At 41.1% G+C, this 22,780-nt stretch overlaps 1 protein-coding gene across 1 annotated transcript in view; it reads right to left on the bottom strand.

The window, feature by feature from the left end:
* adgra1b (adhesion G protein-coupled receptor A1b) overlaps positions 1 to 22,513 on the bottom strand; it is a 153,798-nt gene extending 131,285 nt beyond the window's left edge. Inside the window, exons 1-2 of the mRNA XM_019274589.2 lie at positions 21,754 to 22,513; positions 6,081 to 6,152 (exon numbers count right to left, since the gene is read on the bottom strand). Coding sequence (XP_019130134.2) covers positions 6,081 to 6,152; positions 21,754 to 21,971 — 290 coding nt within the window. The 5' untranslated portion in view covers positions 21,972 to 22,513. The remainder of the gene's footprint in view (positions 1 to 6,080; positions 6,153 to 21,753) is intronic.
* Positions 22,514 to 22,780: the final 267 nt, after the last annotated feature.

The raw sequence follows: 22,780 nt of genomic DNA, 5'->3' as shown, positions 1-22,780 counted from the left end.
TTATGCTATTAGACATTAGCAAATGGTAGCATGCTAAATGAAGAGGGTACACGTCATAAACATCAAGAGCTAAAAAATCAGTTAACATCAGTTAAAAAACAGTTAACAGTTAAAAATCAGTTAACATCAGCATGTCAGCATGCTGATGTTAACATCAGGCTGTAAGTACAGCCTCATAGAGCTGCTCGCATGGCTGTAGACTCTTGTTTACTACTTTGTGGACTAAATATTTAATCATTAAAATAATTATAAATAAATAATAAAGGGAGTTGCAAGACAGAGGAAGACACAGTAGACTGTATATTAGCCAAAGTTTTAGGTTTTCATAGAAATACAACTAAAAAGCATCCTTACTTTACACCGCTCATCATCCCTTTAAAAATCTCTAACTGGCTCTGTCATTAACAAGTATATAAGTAAGTAAGTATATTGGCCTGAACCATGGTGCTAATGTGGAATCTGTTTATTAAAACCATTTATTCACATGTTAAATATTCATGGGTCAGTTTGCAGATGCTTTGAGGAAAGGCCTGGCCACACACTGTGAATTACACCACTCACACAGACAGATAACCACCAACTGGATGGTAAATAAATATGTGTTGAAAGCTCACTGAGGAGAGGGGGGAAAAAAAGGTGGACAGTCAGACAGTTCAGTCCAATTAAACCAGCTGAGTGTGAACGCATTGTGACAGGCTTGTAGCTACCGCTGCCAGAGCATCAAACAGCAAAGGACTTTGCTCTGTGTGTGTTTGCATTATAGAGCTATTACATACAGTAAATACTACAGGACCAGGGGGCCTAAATTAATTATTCAGCTTTCTTGGCGAGACATATAGCACAAGCAAAGAGCCTATTTCAAACAGTCGAAATTCATCAATGTAAAGCTGGTAATATTAACATGCTGTTTCTTTGTACAGTATATACTGTATACACTCACACAGGTTTGTAATGAAGAGATGCATATTTTCCACTTTAACGTTTGCACAGTCTGAACCCAGTTGGGACGATGATTAACATTTCTCAAACACTGCTGGAGTGCAATTTCTTCCTAGTGGGTGGATGAGTAGTGCTTATGGGATGTTTGTGATTTTCTCAGATTTCTCTGCTGCCTTTGAGGAACAGAAGGGAGTGTTAAAAAAAAAAAAAAAGATAGCTAGTCACTTATGTAAGGACACCTTAATTTTAGCCTACACTCAAAATTAAAACATGAAACCAACAGAAGCGATTTTGCAGCAGATGGAGAAAGGGCTCTCAGAAGGTCTGAACTGTGAAGAAAGATACTTTGGTTAACAGCTCAGCAACTATATCCTATTTTGGAACTATTATACTCATCAGTCAGAGAGATTTCTATGAGAACAAAGCAAAAGTTCAAGGAGAGTGTGAAGCAAATCTTTCCAAGATATGCTTTTGATGCAAGGCCCTTTTGCTCTCTTACTATTTTCCAAATAGGATAACAAAACAAAACAAGAAATAACTCCCATGCTGGGAATAAATAGCACAAATGTTTCTATTAAGATTACCGGCTTTCCAGCAACCATCTGCTATTTTTTTTATTGTTGGGAGACAATCTGTGATGAATGGCCTCCAGGAGAAGAGAAACAGGAGAGACAGAAGAAGACTCTGTCGTCTCTGTGTCTCCAAACTTGGTCAGTAAATCTGTTACACTCATGGTGCTCACATGTTTCGCCTCAACTGTGACCCAGCAACGGTCCCATGTAAAATAACAATAAAACTATTCATACTTCAAGACTGTGTTTAGTCCATTTAAGGCTTCATCTTAATTCATGTCCTCTCTTAGGTAAACTCAAAAACAAAAAACAGCCATACTTTGAGGCAATAAAGGAAAATCTGGACAATGTAGGCTACCACTCTTATACTTCACCGTCAATTTAGTTCCAAATGACTGTTCTCCAACATCAAAACTACAAAGGAGCGTGCACATGCTGAGGCAGAATAAAAATGTCCAAATATGTCTTAATTAGACCATAATTCTAAATTAACTGGGAACAAATTAAAGGAAATAGAAACAAGGAGCTGTGACAATAACTTGAAATATGTTCTGGGATTTTAATCTGGTGAATTAATTGCACCTTTTCAGTGCTCTTGAAAAAAATGAACACCCAGTTTCAGTGTAAGTACAAAAAGAAGTCATCAGCTTTCATTTAATTTATATGTTTTATAATCAGGAAGCTCAATTAAGAACTACATCGTGGCACAATAATATTGACAAAGTGACAAAGTGATATGTATTTAAAATCTTTGAAGCTTTATTCACACATTATTGATTAAAACTGATCAATAATACTATAATTTTCTTCTGCCATCCCTGTTAATAACATCTGACCTTTGACCCGCTGTGGATAACCTCAGGGTCATTTTGGTTTACGATCATGTGATCCTTGAGCGTTTCCCACCTGCACTCTGCTCTTGGAGTCTGGACTTCACCCTGTCATGCATTCTTATGCACAACCAGCCTGGATGTGTCCTTCAGGGGTTTGCCACGCCCTCATCAATCACCTCCCAAGGAGAAGCATTCACAAGGAAGTCTGAATAAACGTCACCTGCATGATGGGAACAACAGGAGCTGCAAAAGTTTTTAAAGGACGGCCTCCTCACACCTCTGACATCGACTTCTCAGAATGAGCAATTGCAGACGCCATTCTGAATTCTGATACTGTCTCTGTCCTGAGACGAGGTCCACTCAGCCTATTCAGCCTGCCTCCAAATTCAGGCTAGACAAATACTGTTTGGTCAAAGAGACATAAAAAAAATAGACCGGCTGCTGTCAATATAAAACATTTAGACAGTCTGCTAAGAATAGACCTGCTGTCACATCCATTGTCACAACAATACAAAGAACCACTACAGTGTAGACACACAATATGCTAGCAGCCAATAGGACTTACTTCAAAAGTATACTTTTACCTTATCGTTATATCAACATAGAATTCTGAGCTATTGTGTCGTTAAAGTTATTGTGGGATTGTGTAAGAATAAAATCAATCTCCTGTTAAATTTAATTTTCAATTTTTTTAATCCAAGGTGAAAAGTGTGTAAATCAAAGAAGGAACAGATGCTACAAATTCTACATGATGTGGATCGTGCACATATTGTACAAGAGAATGCTACACTGCTAAATCAAATCTAATTTCAAATCAGTACATCTATAAAACATTATCATAGCACAGTATCAATTTTCATGCAGTGTGAATCAGTGTGAAAACTGACAAAATATGCCAGCCTCATCCGTTTCACAGATTCTTCACACACTGGGAGCTTCTGCGGTGGGAACCGATGATGAAGCAGCAAGAGCTACATTCAGTGTCCTGACCAGAGAACAGTGATGGGCTTTGTTCCTGCTTTGCTCCCATGGGACCCAGTTTGGCTGATGGTAATGGGTTTGTGTCCATATGGGGGGATCCAGGCCATCATCCAACATACAGGGATCCATTAAGAGGACACTATCTGAGCTGAGGCAAATCACGTTAAAAGCGCTTTCCTTGAGGGATTAATGAAGTCGCTGATGTGCATTTGTGCTTGACTTGAATGGCATGATGATGATGGCAGTATTAAAATGGTGCATATAGTGAGGTTTCATAGGTTGCAATGAAAAAAAAAAGACCTACATTCAATGTCATGGATGGGCTTCCTGCTTGCACCCTCTGACCTCTGATTAAACAGCCGGCTGACCCAAATAACAGTGAAAACCCATTTTCTCACTTACCCTTAGTGTTATCTAACCATGCAGATAGTTCTGGTTTTATGTGCACATGTTTTCAAACATCTGCCTCTGAGATTTTTTGCTCAAGCTCAATACAATGAGTGGAATTGGAATTGCATTTGTGGCACATACGCATAGTCAGGCCTCCACACTTCATTTTCAACGCTGGATAAAATGACATTTCTCTTGATTTTGCAATTGAAAGAGAGCAGAAGAGGAGGACAATTCTGACCAATGGCAGGCTTAAACCCACAGTCTACTTCTGATGATATCACTAGGGTTATTTTCAGTTTGATTTTTTAACAACCATGAGGTATGGATTTTGAAATATATGGAAATTTACCAGGCACCATGGCTGCAGACATTGCTTGCATTGTGGGAAATGGAGTTTAACCCATACAAGGAAAAGTCAGGGTATCTTTCTCCAAAAGCCGCAAGTTTTACCAGAAACAATGTCACTTTAATAGACTGTGGACAGTTTTCACTGGACCTACTTTCTACCAAAAACAGTTCCTGAAAACTGTGATCTGTGGATCTCCAGAGTAACTGGGAAGCCACATTACTAATGAATTTCCATCCATTCCAGCGATGTGGCTCCAGGGATGTCAATGTTGTTTTGTTAGTTGGTTGGTCCATCACTTTGGTCCAAACTGAAATGCTTCAACAGCTACTACCATGCCATGCACAGGCATTCATGGTCTCCAGAAAAGGAATTAACATGTTGACTTTGGTGATCTCCAGACTTTTCCTCGAACCCCACCACTAAGTTCATATTTGTGGTTTTGAGTGAAATATCTAAAACTGGATGGACAGAGTCATGAAATGTGGTACAGGCATTTATGCTTGCCTCAGGATGAATTTCAACAACTTCACCCCTACAGAGTGCCATCATCAGGTAAGATGAAATTTGTCGAATATGTGGTTTATGACTAAATACCAAGAAAACTGTATGACAGCTGTACTTTTTTGTTAAACATGAGAAACATGTCTCAGAAAAAACAATCTAAATTATCAGTATGGCTAAATATCACAAGAAGTAAATATGTTTGAGTATGAGTAATTTGGGAAAACTTATTTTGTTTTTATTTTAGAAGCTTGTTCTGGGCTCGCATGTGTTTCCATTCTGGCCCCCAAAGGACCACAGCTGCAGCGCTAGCTGTGCAAACAGATACACATGCGTTATTAAGCTTGTCAATCAGCTGCCAATTCAGCACAACCCTCAGATCCAGCCACTCATCCGGCAGTGCAGGCAGGCAGGCAGTCGGCTGGGCCAGACGAGGGAACAGCTGGCCGCCACTTTCAACTCACTGAGGCTACCTGGCTTGGCATCAACTGCTAGCAACAGACATGTCTCTGCCAAAATATTGCATGTGGCAGGACAGGATGGACAGGTTGCACACAGAGAGTTAGGTAAAAGAAGGAAAACGGCACGCAAACTGCTGCTCCAAGAGGTCAGTCTCGACAGTGTCTTTAAAAGCCTTGCAATCATCTCTCAATCACTCCGGGGCTAGAGGGATGGGAGTAGAGCGGTTTAATGGCACTAATAAGGCCCGTGGAGACAGGTGACATCATCCTGTAGGTCGACCAGGATCACAGCCACCCAAAAAGATGTGGAAGAGGGGTAGAATTATTCCACTGACATTATTGCAGTCTGAATTTAACTGTCAGGGAGACTGAGGTAGATGGGGGCCAAGTGACTGTAATAATATTCAAAACAGCCACTGATGTAGCTTTTGTGTGTGTGAGAGCTTAATATGTGTGCGCCTTAGTGTCATCGAGAGTGTCTATGCATACATCTGAGGATGATTGACTGAAAGGGAGAGAGTTATCAAGCCATCCTTCCTGTGATTTCAGCACCTCTCTGATTTCCCCCTCATCAGCCAATGTCAGTGTCACCATCAGGTAGAAAAAGCAGTGATCACTGGGCTGGGCGGAGGTGAAAGCAATCAATAGTTGACTTCAGGGGGCGGCCATCATAGAGCTCATCATCAGGCTGCACGCATACAGCCCTCTGGGACATTGCATGTAATGTAGAGCTCATCGACATGGACTCGGCGCATTCACTCCATCTGTCCATTTGATCTTGCACTGTGTTAAGCCTTTATGTGATGCTATACATTATCCATTTTAAGACATTTACTGTGGCAGTTGAGGTTAAGCACAAGGGCTGAAAGGTGAAAATCATTGGCAAGCCTCCTGCAGGGTAAACCCCCGACAAGGATCTCCTAATTCCCACCATGCCCACCCCCATCATTTTGCCTTTTACTTGCTACAGAGCAATATGGCTCCTGCGATGACAGCTATTAGGACTCTGGAGAGGACAAACCAGTAAAGAGAGCCTGATGTAAGTACTCACAGTTTTTCCAGGGCAGCCAGGCCATAGAAGGAGCCATTCCTCAGCAGGGAGATCTTGTTGTTACTCAGGTTTCTGTTTAGGGGCAAGAGATATAAGGGAAGGGAAGATGAGTTGAGTATACAGAACGGGTAAACCAAGGTGCATTTGTTAAAAAATAGAACTGCAGGAAATTACTTATTCAAATGGCGGATAAATTGTTTATCCTCTGACTGTCAATATGTTGGCAAGAGATAAGGATTTATGTCTGATGAGATTGCGGCTGTGAATTACTCATCCCGGCCACGTCTTGTTTATGATCGTTTGTAGTTAAGATGATCCAACCCAACCCCCCACCTCCCCTCGTCCTCCACTTCTCTATGTCAAAATACCGGCCTAATAGAAAAGCTTAAAGAAATGCAGATTCAGCACAATCACCCGTTGCTCACATTACAACAGCAAACAAATCAATGAAACGCACCACAGAGATCCTTAAGCGATGAATTAATATTCAGAGGCGATGCAGTGCCTCCGTTTGGATTAGTTCACCGATGGTCTTCAGTATTTTTGGTTATATTTTTGTGCTGAACGGTGAAAAGAGAAACTATATGTTCTTCAAGTGATGCACTAGTCTGGTAAGAAAAGAAAAGCAGTGCAAGTGTGTTACTGGCACACACACACAATTTTGTCACATCATCCAACGCACTTGTAACTTTCCCTCAAACCTTAACGCACCAGAGTGAAAACACAGACAACAATGCAATCACATAAACACACACACCTACACTTATTTTGTGAGGTCTTTCCGTTGACCCTCAACCCTACTACTTTAATCTTCAGTACTCGAACTCTAACCTAAATCTTGTAGAAATGAGAATGACAAAATCTTACAGGAAGTGTAACCACACTAAAACACACACACACACAGCACAGCACATACAGGAAAGTCCGTTGTTATGTTTGTAGGAATCCCACAGTGACTTGTTAGACCACATAAGGCCTGTGTTACCTGCTGCTCGAGTGCAAGAGACATTTCAGACAAGGGATCAAGTCGACTCATCCAGCCAGCTAATAACTTCCTCTTTGTTTGTCCAGCATAACCAGGCCACACTCAGACATGGGCACCTAAGAGCTAGTTACTGCTGCAAACAGAGTGATACAACAGGACAGTAGGGGTAGTGCACAGATGCTGTTATGTGTTGTTAAAGGCAAGGGAAGCTAGGTTTGTGTAAATCCTTTTAAACAATTCAAAATATGTTACACAAGGCAGATAAAAATGAATAAACGAGAAATAAAGAATAGAATTGCTCCAGATTTAAAGGCACTTACATATATTTTCTAAATCAGCCTCTATAAACATAATGTTTTCTGCCAAAGTTAGACCAGTTTCTCTTGAGAGATTTCTGTCTGTACTGTTTTGTCTGTGTTCTTCTAACTGGTTTAAAGTTTGAGGTTCAGTTAGAAATAGGTGATGTCAGTGAACCAATGAGTATTTCACTTTTTATTTTTTAAGCCAAAACCCAATGACTGTTGTGGAGTTGCTTCTCATTCTTTGAAAGGAGTTACTCGTAGTGAGAAACCCACAATGAATTTTATCTGTCTCTGCAGTTGCCCTCAGTTTTTTTACAACTTCGACAACGTTACTGTTTTCATTCAGTCTCAGCACTCATACTCGCACACAGTGCAGCAGACGACTGTTTTCAGCGCACACAAAAAAAAGGTTTAAAAACCAGCTGCAAAAAATGGAAAGTCCTATCTGAGGGAAACAGAGGACCTGACCCACTGGTGTCAAGATAACAACCTACTCCTGAATGTCAGCAAAACTAAGGAACTGATTGTGGACTTTGGGAAGAAGCAGGGGAGGAGGTACGCACCCCCTAATATCAATGGGTCCTCGGTAGAGAGGGTTAGTACCTTGGTATCCACATCACTGAAAGCCTGACATGCGCGATGCATACTGACTATGTGGTGAGAAAGGCAAGGCAGAGACTGTTTCACCTCATACGCTTGAGGAAATTCCAGATATCCCTTCATATACTAAGGAATTTCTGCTCCTGCACCATTAAGAGCGTCCTGTTGAGGAACATCACAGCACTGAACAGGACTGCAGGGCTCTGCAGTGAGTGGTTCTTATGGCTGAGCTGTACAATAAGTAGTGCTCTACCTTTCTTAACATACAATCATGCCAGACACTGCAAAAATAAGGCTAGGGAAGTCTTAAAGCATCCCATCCATACGGAAAATGGCCTTGTCTTCCTGCTGTAAATGGGAAGAAGGTACCGGATACACACTGAGCCAGTCTCAGGAGCTTATGGAAATACATTTCACAATAATTGTACCTGTATGAGTGTATGTGACAGCACACAGACAATGTTAGCAACTAGTTGATAAACATACTAGAACACTGAGCAACTGAATACATATTGATATATATCTATATATATTCTATTATATATATATATATCTATATATATAATATATATATATATACGATATACCAGAATCAAATCTGTAGTGTTGCAAGGAACACGTTTGCTATTTTGCTAACATATTCACTATCTCATCAAGTTCATAATACACCAGAGTTATGTTTGAGCTTGTTGCAGTTCCCCAGTTGGAAAAAAAGTCAAAAATAAATGCAGGTTTTGCTCTGATTGTTGCTGATTGTCATTGTCTTAATCCAACCTTTTAGGGCTTGGATAGTTTATCTTTTTGATTTTGACAGTAGTTGGTAGTAGTACTAGTAGGTACTATTAACAGTAATTAAAGTAGTGGTGGTAGTAACAACGCTAGATGTTTTAAAGGTGTCTTAAAAAAACAAGGTGAAACATTGAATAAATGCAGTTAGCAGAAACAGAAATTAAGCTTGTGATATCCACAGTTCGAAACTATTGTCCTTTGTTTTTTTCTGTTAAAAAGTTCAGCTTTGTAAAACCCTCAAAAATGTTTTTTCCCCTCCCCTCACACACGCATACACTCACACACACACACACGTACACACACACAGGATTTCATACTGAGCTACAGTACAACAGGGTAAGCGCCTAATGATTTATATTGCGCTTATTCTACAGCTCAGATTCACATCATTTTAAATACACCTCGGATGGCGTTTCTGGATTTCATATCTGCTAAAATATTGATTGCTCCAGCCAGCTCTTAAATCATCTGCTGCAGGGTCTGTGACGCTGTGGCTTTATGCCCGTGTGATCTTCTGGAAAAGGCCCTTCTTTGCATGTGTGATGTTGCGTATCTTCTGTCAGCACATGACCACACATGCACACACAGACACAGACACAGACACACACACACACACACACACACATACTCATGCACACACACACACTCCTCCACAAGGTCAAATCCTTCCTCCACCACCTTCCCATCTTCTTTTAACAAGGTTCTCTGAGTGATTGGCCAGGTTTAAGGGGATATGGGTAATTGGGATGTGTGTCACTGGTCTCCTCTGTGACGACAGAGTGCTCATTATGGCTGCAGGGAACGTATACTCAATTCTAACCCCAGGATTAAGCAGAGGGATCCCACAATGCATTGTGCTGAACGAGCAAATTGCTGGCCAAACTGCTAGGGGAGCAGAGCGGAAGTGTATACACTGAAAATGTCACAGTGAACACTCGCACACTGCAGAAACAGACATGCAAACTAGCCATAAACTCACAAAAAGAACTAAATATTTGTTCACAAAAGTATGAGACAGAAGGTATGAAGATTGTATATTTTTCTAGACAAAGCAGACAAGAAGAAATAGTCATGAAGCATTTGTGAACAAAGTTCACATTTTTCATGGGTGCCAGTTTATTTTGTTACTCAATCTAACAAGTTTGCTTATGCATATTCTTTGGGGAAAGTACCCATCTCTCCCCAGAGTGATAACAGTTGTCTTGGCAGGAAAAGCAGGACTGAAGATAGGAAGTCCCCTCTCAGCAAAAGGCCAGGATGGACACAAACTTGTGTCAGCAAATTCATGTCAACATCCAAGATTGTATTTACATTTGGGTCAACCCCAAAAGCAAACCTCTGAGAATATCACGTCTCAACTATTTCAGAATTAAACATATTTACCAAGAAGTAGTGGCTAAACCAGTCTGAAGAGAAAGGACAGTGCTGAGCAAGTGCAAGACAGAATCAACAAAGCCATACAAGATATAAACATTTAATACCATAGGGGACAGAGAAAATAGTATGCGATGAAATAACTGACCCAAAAAATTCAACATTTCCACCAGTTGCTGACGTAGAAGACACGGACTGCATAGTAGAGCTGGTTTGCCCTTGTATTATATTACAGTATTCTAAATTAACTCAAATTCCCAATAGCTGCTTTCACGAACATGCATTTATCCAGATTTTCATGTATTCACATACACTCACGAACACTTGACCTCCATGGCAAAATTCAGCCTCCCAGGGCAAAAACTGTGGCGGCCAAAGGGTGGGACCGACTGACCAACTGACCGACCAACTGACAGAGTGAGATATAGGGCTGCTAAAAACAAACTTGAAGCGGTCAGTGGTAGGCAACATGGTGGTTAGATTTATGCTTTAATGTTTGTGATTTCAAACAGCGTGGTTTCACTTGTACAAGAGAAAAGTGAAGCTGCTGGAATGGAAAATTCCACAAATCAAATAAATAGCTGGACGATACACCAGCACCTTGGTCTCCCAAGTAGTGAATGCTCCAGCCCTGAATTTCATTAATGCAACCTGTAACCATGTATAATATATAATGGCATGTCACTTGATTTTGTAAATAACGCTAGGTTACTACTGTAAGCTTGGTCATACATAATTACAGCAGTTTACAGCAGATAAACACACACTTTAATCCATTCCTGACATGTTTGCTCTTGCGTTTTGGCATTTGGAAGTCACCACCCACAAACAAACTAAACTCTTTACCTACCTACTAATGGTATATTTCAGCCGCTTCGTCCAACACTGGACAGGCCTGCTGTGGCTGCTTTCAGTCCCTATTGGACAGTCAATCTTAAGGGGCTGGGTTTAGCAAACAGGAATTAACTTATTGGAGCCTCAGTGTACAAAATAGCCCTTTCCCACAAATCAGTCAGAACAGCTAAGCTGTGTGGGAGTGGACTATAAGATTTACAGGCAGCCATTTAGGGGGGGCAAAAGTGTGTAAGCAACAATTCATATGGATTTTTATTGTTGTTGATTCAGACATCAATATCCTGCTGGGGTTCTGTCAGTTTGGGTTTTTCTTGAAACAATGATCTCCGACAGCACAAAATTGCAGCAGATATAAGCCAGTGTGGAGTCAACTGGACATGTTGAGAAACCACTTGGAAGACTCAGCTGGTCAATTTCGCAATACTTCACACACAAATTTATTGAAAAATAACCAAAACCCTCATAATGGTTTCAGTTTTAGAAGCCAGATGGAGTTTTTTTGTTTTATTTCCATGGCTTTTCTCTAAATCAGTGTCACTTCTGAAAAACTGCAGCAGCTCTTCTTTCAAAGCCACATAGAGATGGTGTGATGAAGTGAAGGTAGTCAACACTGAGATCATGGGATACCAAAGCTGTCACTGTGTTTTGTCCCACGTCTCCCTTCTGTTCCCCCAGACCGCTACACCTCCCTCTGCGGACGGACGTCCCACTCAGGGACAGGCGGCCTCTGTTTGTGCAAACTCAAGCGTGTCCTGTGCTGTGCTGCGCTGCGTGCATGTGTGTGCTTGTGTGCATGCGTCTGCTTGCCGACCTCTGCGTGCCTATCTCAGGCTCCTGCGTAACGTCCAGGAAATCACAGGAAAAACAGAATTGAACATTATGTAAACAGCCCGTGACAAACTTCTGGAGCGTCCGTCCAACTCTGTATTTACATTATCAATTATGTTCTCTGTGGGTAAGCTGCTTTCAATGAGGGAGGGGTGCACGGATTCAGTATTTTGTCTGTGGGCTGCAGCAAATGGTTTATGTCATTGCCTACTGTGTTTCAGTGCCAGCCACAGACAGATGTGTACTTTTATCTACAAAACATCTGACCACGAGCTCATATCTTGTAACCCTCATGTTGCAATTTCACAACTCCCCACGTATGGCATAGAGGGTGGATTTACTTCCCATTATATCATATCAACATTAAGACTTTTTTTAATACGTTTGTTTTAAATGTTAAAATATCTTATTACAGCTGGAACAGTTATTTAGTGAATCAATTAAAATGAGCAACTATTTATATAAATTATTGTCATTTAAGTCCTGTTTCAAGTTTTGACCACTTTTCATTTCTTATTCTTATGTGAACTTAAATTAAAAAACTATAAAGTTTTGTTTGGGCAAAATAAGCAATTTGAAGATTTAGAGACAACGCAATCAACAGAAAAATAACCAACAGTGGAAATACTCCATAGCTGCAGCCAAGTCACAGATTGCTTCAGTCCTTAAAGGTTGAAGCTACAGTCGGAGTGACTGAAAACAGCAATACTCATATTAATTCTTGTCTACAACAGGAGCTCTTTTTTTCTGTCTCCTGCCACAGCTGGGATATTTCTGTGAGGTCCAACTAAAAAGTCATCGTCCTGCCATGCACCAGAGACGTCCAACTATATTATTACAGGAGAATAGAATCAAAAATAGCTTCAACGGACGCCATCCAGCACACCAATCACGAGGACCAAGTGGAGTAAAGATTACAATGTGAACTATTACAAACATTTGGATCCGCTGGCCTCAAGGTTTCTAGCCACTTTTCCTCAAACAGCCAAACCCTCTGTTATTTTAGAAGATCGGGTTACTGGACACAGCTAACCAAAATAACATCTCATATCTACTAACATTGACCTTGGACGGGAACCAAACGTTGCTTCAGGAGTTACCTACAGATGTATATATGTAACAGAGCTTCATGTGGCTGACAGTGTAGTGCATCTGCCTGGGACACCACCTTTCACAGGACAGAAAATGTGAAGAAAAAGTCACAAGTTTTAGTTGTACAAATTCACAAATGCCAAAGGACTGACATGTCTCCACTTGTTTTGTATTTTCAAGAATTAAATAGACCAAAGTGGAGACTCACTTCAGAAGTACGCTGAGGTGATTCTGGAGAAATCACATTGTCTAGACTGGCCACAATAAGTTCCCCTGAATAGCCTCATTTGAAGAATTTAGGGGGTCACTCTACATTTTTACACTGTGTGCCACTGCTGAATAAAAGGAGCTCTTTTGATATCCAAAAGGAAAAATGAGCAGAAGCAGAAACTTCTCTCTCTTGATCTGAAACAAGTGAGCTTATGGGGGATGTAGTCCTGCATAAGGGTGGGGTCCAATAGCTGCTTTTCTTACATTTCAGCTGGCAAAACACCTGAAATCGCTGAGCTCTAACGCTAATGAATCTTTTATGAACATTTTATCTCTTGAGCTCTTTTTATTTGCCAAGAGAAATGTAAGAAAACGTGTAGCGAAGCCAAAAAGTCAGTTCACCCCACCCTCAAACATGCTGGGCTTGATGTTTCCTTGTTGGGAACGACGCCAAACATTAGTGCTGTGCAATGTATACATTCACATGCAATCTATTCCATGCAGCTTGACTAACTGAAATAATGTTTGTAGGCAGCACTGACTCTTGTTTTCTCCAGATAAAGTTACAAACATCACTGGCAGCAGATATATCAGCTGTGAGTAACTTGACCAAATGCCATAATAAAACTTTTGGCAGTCTGTGGTTGATGTGCTCTCTGCAAACTGGTGTCTGTACTTGGCCAAAGTTCAACAGACCAACAGGGAAAAAAGCTCGTAAATTTCAGGTTCCAGTTCAAGTTTTTCTGTCTGTCCGTGTCATCTCAGCTGACAAAATTGTGATTTTCCAAACTCATCTGTATCTTTGAGATTACTTTGTTAAAACCTTAGTTACTCACAAATGTCGAACACTAAACCTCAATAGATTTAGAACAATTAATATGCATCCATTAATCCTAAAGTCAAAGAGATGGCAGGTAGGTGTTCCAAATGCTATGTGATTTAAGGAAATTGTCGGCTATGTTAAAACCCTCCAGCTACCTATAATTACTTGCTGGAGTAGAGTGATACTCATCTCGCCGTTACGTGATATAACAATATAGTCCTGTAGACGTTGACCAATAGTGGATTTTTAAGGAAAGAAACAATAGCTGACTACAGATCCTACAGTTCTCCCATGGTTTTGGTTTGATGGTCGCTCTATGGAGTAATTGAGTTCAAATTTTGTAGAACAGGCAAACTATGAATTACGGACTTTTAGGCTAGTTGCCAGCGGTTAAGCTGAATGACAATCACTGCCACTCTAAAGCTCTGATATTACTAGTATTGGCGTGCCTGCCTAAAGGCACTAACTGCCACAGTGCATTTTATGCATAACTGGTGGAGGTGGCACAGCCAACGGCCACTATCGTAGCCAATTTCCTCTGATAATAAGGGTTTAAAAAACGGCCTACTGGCAAACCAGTATCAGTTGACCCTTACCGCATAACATCAATGACTTCTTGTGTTGATCTAGCTGAGCAATACATGGATGAGGTAATGATGGCATTTTGAGTGACAAGTATACGCTCAATACACTCAATATAAAGACTTCACTAGACTCCTACCAACACACAGCAACTCCCTGGTTTGAAACACAGTATGCATACACACACAGAGACATGCATGTGCACACACACAGCAGCACACAGCACTGAAAATGGCCTGCCAAGGACCCTGTGAAGCAGTCAGGAGAGCTAATATGCCTCCCACTGTGATCACACCCTGCAACAGAAGCAACACACACATCAGGGTTTTAATCACCTTGTTTTACAGCCAGTCAGGAAACGGAAAAGACAACAAGCTTCTAAGTTGGCCTCCTCTGCTTTCTCAAATTTATGACCCTTTAAGTAACTTTAGTATTTACTCAGTGGTGTAGGGAGGGGGCAGGGATAGCAAAGCAGAGAAGTATCCTTGGCAGACACTGTATTTATCTTTACCTAATATTTTTAAATTGGAAGTCTGGGTTTTGACACATTCTTGGTTTTTCAAGACTGTAGCACAATTTACTGACTCCTCTCTCCTCCAGCGGTCATGAACTCTCGATCGGTGAATCATGATCGTCGAAAGCCAAACTGATCAGCTGTTCATTTAAAGCATGCTACATGAACGGTAGTTACAGATATTTTCACACAGCCAATCTGGGGGCCAGTGTGCCTGCACCATCTCAGACTGATGTATCAATACGAATCCACAGATACCTGGAAGCAACCTTGAAAAAAAATACTAACCCGGTGTGAGTAAAGAGATAAATCAATAGCTACTTATTAAGAAGACTGGCAGCTTCTAACATGCAACAACATTACAGATCGGCCCTGACCTCACGGTTCTTGAGCGCACAGATAACGCAAGGGCAAATGTTCTTGGCTTTAGCTATCGAAGAGGGGAAAGTGCCGCGGATCTAAAAGTATTACGCCCTCTGGGGCTTAGACGACTGATATTGGAAAGTGCACTCATCTAGAGATGAACCTTTGGCTTTTCTTTTTTTTTAAAGCTTTGGAGATAAGAAAGACAGAAGCCAACAGAGGGCTGGAGAGAAAAAGATTGGCATGACTGAGATGTTAGATACAACATATTGTATTGGAATCATTTATGCCCTTCTCTTTAGATTAGCAGCCAGCGCTCAATGTACATGTGTGACATATCATTTAAGGCATTTTACACTGGGAATGTCTCAATGCTTGCGAGCACTCGCAGCTTTGTCAGTGAGGTAATGCACAGGAGAATATGGAGTGGCTATGTGCGCACGTCAATGAAATATTCATGTAGAAGTACTCAGAACTCTGAAGAGGGTAGAGCACATGCAGCACCTCGGCAGACGAGAAAAAAGCCCCAAAGGAATAACAGCAAGCGAAAATGAGAGAACAGGAGTGAATATGAGAGGTGGGGAGAGAAGAAAAATACACAAAATTGTATTTATAGCAATAAAGAAAATATTATGTGTATGCAGAAAGCTGTTTTAGGAAAAAAAAAACGGAAAATGAACTGTGCTGTGTGTCATGCCATGCTTGTTCATGAAGATGCACACAGATCGATACTGACTCTTTTGATCATGCTGTGGATGATATCTCAAACTGTCCACCTACAGGGCAGTAGCATATTATATAAAGCCCACTGGCGATTTTACAGCCAGGCTTCCTGTGGTGTCTCTTGGGTCCTTTTCTGCACAGGCATGTTGACTGACATGTTCTTGTAGTGGTTTGGAGGCAGCTACGGCTCCGTCCTGATCATTTCCCTCTAGACACCGCAAACAGCCCCTCCTGTCTGTCTCTGAAGAGATGATGATGATGATGATGAGAGCCCGCAGAGCCTGGCTACTTTATGCCAAACACCTCCAGATTTGGGTCCGGTCCAGACCAAATGCCCTTGTTTCATTCTCTCTTTCGAACAGGAGACAACCAGGCTTTGGAGGAGCTTAGCATGGTTCCATGAAAGATCATGCATAAATCCAGAAGAGGATCACTTTCAGCAGCTCCAAGTGCAGTAAATCAGAAGCATTGTGTCTCTCCTGCTGCGCTGCAAAAGTTACATAAATTCAAAATAGATTTAAGTAAAAACTGGAATTAGCACCTCATGGTTATGTGTCTCCGCCAAGGAGTCAAGTCGCAGTTTACATCCTTGTCTGCCCAGACTCATATAGAATATAGAGTGCGAAGGAGTATAATAAAAAGCATTAAGTGTATTTTTTGGTGAAATGGAAGTTAACATACATGATTTGACCGAAAGAGTACAGAGAGTTGACAGAGAGCTTCGTCACGTGGTGCCACGACAATCACCTAAAACTCAATATGAGCAAATCCAGTAATGCTTTACGCATGGATGTTGCTGCAAAGAAGCTACAACTTCTAAAATGTGGATGCTTGGTTCACACATAGCACAGAAAAAACAATACAATGACCCCAGTTTCAAGTTGGACACACAAGATGAGTGGCCCAGTTACTCAATATTACAATATTATATTAGTATCCAACCAAATGTAAAATATGGCTACAATCTACCTTTCTGCTCCGGAGTCATGATGTCATGACAAATATTGGACAGAAAAGTGTTTTTACAGAAGATTATGATGTCCCAGTAAAATTGACCTTTGACCCTTTGAAAATAAAATGTCAGAATTTTATCCTAATTAGTGTATGAATTAGTGAACCTGCATGCTTTGTCACAGTGACCTTGACCTTTGACCACCAAATTCTAGTCAGTTCACCCAAGTGGATGTTTGTGCCATTCCCTCCATTCCTGGAGAATGTGACAGACGGAATGATGGACAACCCAAAAACATAACACCTACGGCCACGGCTGTCGCTGGTGTCAGTGTATACTCTAAAGCAGATCTTGATGACAAGCTGTAACTATCATAACCTGTTACTTAGCTGTTTGCCAGGATTCATTTTGTCAACAAAAGCTATGACGAAAAATATCCATTGACAATGAAAATCAAAGCTATGAAAGAAATGTCTTATAATTTCCATTTAAAAGCTTTAATATAACAACAGACAAAAGACAAATAAACACATTCGTGCTTTGATGAAAAGTGTTTTTACCAAAGTGCATCCATCTCTTGAATTGCACTTTGTATTGCACAAAGTATCTCTTACGCAGAAGTTGATTAAGACACTTGGCCTGTTGCACGTGCAGTTTTAGTAATGTTATGTCTCTGCCAATGTTGCTAGTGTTAGGTAATGTTACCAGTTCTTGGCAAACATTTAGTACCTTTAGCATGATTCCAGTAAAACCCATGAACACAGGCAGGCCAGAACAAAAGGGTGAGCTAACAATATCAAGGGATCTAATGCTGAACCTTCAGCAACTGTTCTTTCTGCTACAAAAAAAGCTGTGAGAAGAACATTGACATATTATTTATTAACTTTTACATATATATGGTAGACTTGTAGCAAACATTAGCTTTGTTAAACATCCAGCAGACACAAAGCTACATTGATTTGGAGTCACGTTTCCTGCCACCTCATGCATAAGTCCATATTTGCTCTCTTTTAGCTCTGTTTTTGGTCTCCACCAACTTCCGACTCTCTTTAGCTGCTAAATGGTCACCAGCTAGTCGCTAACTTTGTAACACTGCCATCAGTGGCTTTTTTGCTGAAAACAGCTGACTGCAGTGGATGAAACCGACTCTACGAGAGCTAAGGGGTTAGGTAAATCTAAACTAAAAAAGTAAAGCTGTGGGGATGTCAAAATCCAGTAGAGCTGCAGAGTCAGTTGATAATCCAGCACTACAAGTGACCCCTCCCTCAAACATTTATTTGCTTGGTAGAAATAAGAGCAGGTAAAATGTCAGCTGTCAACAAATATGAACTGTGCACTAAATAAATTATGAAGTTCTGCATCTGCAACATCAAGACAATTGTGTGAAAAACTGTGAAAGTCAAATCAAAGCGCACACACTGGACTCGCTACACTCAGCAGGTAAAGAACAAGTGGTCAGAGTAATATGCAAATGATGCAACCAGATCTGCTTGCAACACAACAGCTCAGTAGGAGGGGGAAACTTTGGAAGAACTTTATGAGTTTCCAGTCATGTAAGTGTCTATTTCTTTGCATGTGGTGAAGAGACTCTCCGTTACAGTCAGCTGTTCCCTCCCCATACAAACATAATCTCAATCAGCTCTCAAGCATCGTTTTCCCCTCACCTCTCATCCCCACTTCCCCCACATTCTCTCTCTCTCACCCACTCCCTCCGTCCCTCGAATAGCTCTTTCGCTGAGTCTCCATGTCTATCTCCCATCTTCACTCTATCCCCTTGTCTCCCCCACAATCTTTTCCTCCTCTCTACCCCGGATGGGTAGAAACTCCTGCCTGAGACAGGTGTCGGCTACAATTTCAGCTGTTACTCTCTGCAGAGAAGCAGCACGTCTGCTGCTCGGTACCGTTGAAAATCCTTACACCAGACGGGTCCCAAGGTCAACAGAGCTGTCAGACCGAGCTCCAAACTTCTCAACTCCCGGTCCCCCCCACACAAACGATAAGGAAAACAGTCGGAGGTGTTAATCAAGGGTGTCGTGCTGCACAGAGAGTTACTGATACACTCTTGCAGACGGTTCATTTTCATCTCTCTTATTTATGCTAATGCTCCTTCATTTGCTTGTTAAGTTGTTTTTCTTGGCATTTGCAAGGCGCTGCATTATTGCAGGGTTCGTTCCTCATAAACATTTTATAGATACAATAATAAATGGCAAAAAGGAAAGCAACAAAGCCCAATCTGTGCCTTTAATTAGAGGTGGCATTTGGATCTGTCTCACAATACTTGAATTTGACACACTGTGCTTGAGTTGTCATTGAGGAAATGGCTTTACGTGGAGCTCACAGTCTACACGGGTGGTGAGATCAGGAGAAAATGAAGAGGACATTCAGGAGATTTGTAGGGCAGTCTACAGGGAGAGAACGGTATGTGCATACTTCCCTTGATATATCTGTTTATTTGCACAGCACATCTAAACAAAAGAGTGAGCAGGGAGGCCACTTCAGCCTGACAAAGGTCACGTTTCCTAACGCAGGAAAACTGCTTCCTGGCCAGTTGGAGCTCCGCTGTAGGATTTAGTTCACCAAGGAATAGGACTGAATGAGGGACAGGATTATTTGTACTGGTCTAATCATAACACAGCATACACACAAACTCACATTTCTCACACTGGGAGAAAGGTGTCAGTCTGTGAGAGAGGCTTCAAGCTGCTTCCATTCAGTTATTAATCTTCGTAGACCACTTTAAAAATCAAACTTCATTAGTGTCTGCAAGCCAAAAAACATGAATGAATGTTGAAACGAAAAACAAAGCCTTTCACCGTTCTCCACATAAAGGAACAAAAGCACCTCGGCCTACACGGAAGCAAACACCACTCCAAATAAATTGCAGTAAGCAAAGTGCTACCATTAATCAACTGTGCTCTTAGTTCAGAATGAGTGGTCGCCTGTAACTTGTCAAGGGCCTTTAAATTTAGCATTTGCTTTTACACTTCGAAGGCACACCTCAAGTTTCCAAGAATAAAACCCGTCTATTAATCTAGCAGTCAATCTGTGCACCTGCGGAGAGAGGGGCAACGTGTGGGGGACGTTATCTAAACCTCCAGTGTGTGAAGTGCTATTTCATCTACAAGAGAGGCACAGATGAATACTGAGGGAGGTTTCTCCCTGTCCAATCGCAAGATCTATGTTTGAATACGTTTGAATACAATGCAAATGATATCCCTAATGAGCGCAGAGAAAGGCAAAGATTTGTGCAGAGGTGCCAAGTGTAACAACATAAGACAGGTGCAGCTCCAGTGTAGTAAATACAGGGACAGTGGTTCTCAAGCATGGGCCACTAAGGGTCCAAAAGCACACTGAGCTGTAGTTTTCTTTGCCATTATTTTAATCACATTTTATAAGGACCTATCACTGTCACAATAACATGTTCATAATGGCCTCAAGATTGATAGATTTTGTGCACTATATAAAAAACTTGATCTTCACAAGCAGCTGGAAGAGAACTACATACTATCATTTTAGTTCTCAAATGTCTCCCTCTGAAGCTGTCTCATATATCGCATCTCTTTTCCCATTTAGATCTACTGTTCACCAGAGCAGATCCCAGGCCTGGTACCCCACTGACACCCCACCAGTAAATACTGAACTTGGTGAGACCAGCTTCCAGCTTTTTTGCACCATATAAATGGAATGAATGACAAAACTATTTGATTTAAGACTTTAAATTTTGGATCATTTTTTGAGATATGTTTGACCATTTCATCTTCAAATATCTTATTTTATCGGACTAATTGTCCCTAATTCAAACATATTACATTTTAAATGATATAAAAGTTTGTTTGTTTTTTAAAGTGATAACTGCTCACATTGAATCAGCCTTGGTTTGGAATTGTTGCCTGATTAAATCACTTGAGTTAATCAATTATCAGAGTTGTCGGCAATTCATTTTCTGTTGTTCAAATTGTTTCAGGTCTAACAGACAGGGATATAATGGGAAAATATGGAATGAATTTATATATAATCAGTATTCATAAAATAATGGAGTTCTTTTCGCTGGTTTTAACAAGGTTCTTGGTCATACAATGAAAAAGTAAAACTGTGGCAAGCATATTTCTTACTGGCAGCTAATTAAAGTCATCTTATCTATTATTTTTTTTCTTTTCTTCACTCCTCAAAGATACAGCAAGCCTGTTTCTAACATATTGTTGTAGAGGAGTGCAGCTGAGGTCACTTTAATAACCATACTGTGATATTTTAATCCATAGGTATCAACATGTCCGTCCAAATTCCTCAAGGATAATATTCTGTAAAATATAAGATGCACTTATTGATTGATTTCATTTGCGTGGAGCCCCTCTAAAACTCATTTATCCTGGATAAAAGACTGATGAACTGTGTCAGAGCTGTTTAACCTTGCAGAATCAATTTATAACACTTTAATGCTTTTGCCCATGAATTCAGGTCCTCTAACTGGGATTTAAGGATCTCAGGGGGCCCTTTAGAGCTCCAAGCCCCCCCAGAAAAAAAAATCCATCCATTAAACAGTAATACCAGAAGAAAAAAAAGAACTTTGGATTCACTGTTTTTGTTTCCTATAAGTCCAGATCAAGTTACCTGAAAAACATATTGGGGCACACATGCACATGCTGATTAGTGTGTGTAGAAGGTGTTCATGAAACCTACTTACAGGGAAACGGTTCTGTTGGGTAAGAAGCTGGGCTGCAGGGTGTCCATCAAGTCCACATCATCGCACACAACTTTGACTCGGACGTGCTGCCTGCTCAGCTCCTTGGACCTCTCCGCCGAGCAGTGACAGCTGTCAACGATCAGATCCGGACAGTTTCTGTTGCTCAGGCTCGATTCCCACAGCCCGACTATTACGCACAGCAAACTCAGTGCTCTCATGGTTGACTGATATTATTGCTTTTTTATTTTTGTCTTCTTTTTTCAAGTTATATCCTCCCAGCTTCTGTGACAAGTCGGGACCATTTCACATTGCCTTCCGTTACGTTCAAGTCCAGCCTGTGATCGAGTTGCAGTCCAGATCTCATGCCCTGCTGGTCACCTGCTGCGGTTTGTGCAGCTGTAAACTCGCAGCGTTACTTTGGCGATTAAACCTGAGTGGAATGTGAAACATCAAGGCTGAGGAGCGATGTACCTTTGCCATTCTTTCCTGTAATGTTTCCTCCAAAGTGTTTTCTGTGCTGCGGCATGTGCTGGAAAAACTTCCACCGGCGCGCTTTCAAAGTCCGGATAAACTTTACTGCGACATATCCTCTCCAAGCGGCAGCAGAGATGAAATCCGTGGCTGAGGTAAATAAAAATCGTACCTAATTATCCATTTAAAGTCCGTCCCCCGGCTGAGCTACTGCATGCCGTGTTGTCATTCACTCTCATCATCCACCAGGACTTGTTGCGCAGTGTCCAGAAAGTCCCTCCCCGACGTCCTGACAGACAGCTGTGTGGGCTTTCAAACTTTTCATAAGACTAATGGATACATGAGGCCACAGACACCCGTCTAAAGAATCTGCTATTAATAAATCACAACAGAGAAGAGTGTTTCACTTTTATTCATTTCACATAACTGTTAATATTCAGTGAAAGTGGGGATAAATCATCTGATTCAAACTGTAATCACTGGATGAAATAACCATCAAATTATAGTTTCTCTCAAGGGTCCCTGCATGGGCCCCCAGCTTTGTGATCTGCATGTG

The sequence above is a fragment of the Larimichthys crocea genome, chromosome III (assembly GCF_000972845.2).
Source record: "Larimichthys crocea isolate SSNF chromosome III, L_crocea_2.0, whole genome shotgun sequence".
Taxonomy (NCBI): domain Eukaryota; kingdom Metazoa; phylum Chordata; class Actinopteri; family Sciaenidae; genus Larimichthys; species Larimichthys crocea.
This window is presented reverse-complemented; position numbering and strand designations above follow the sequence as displayed.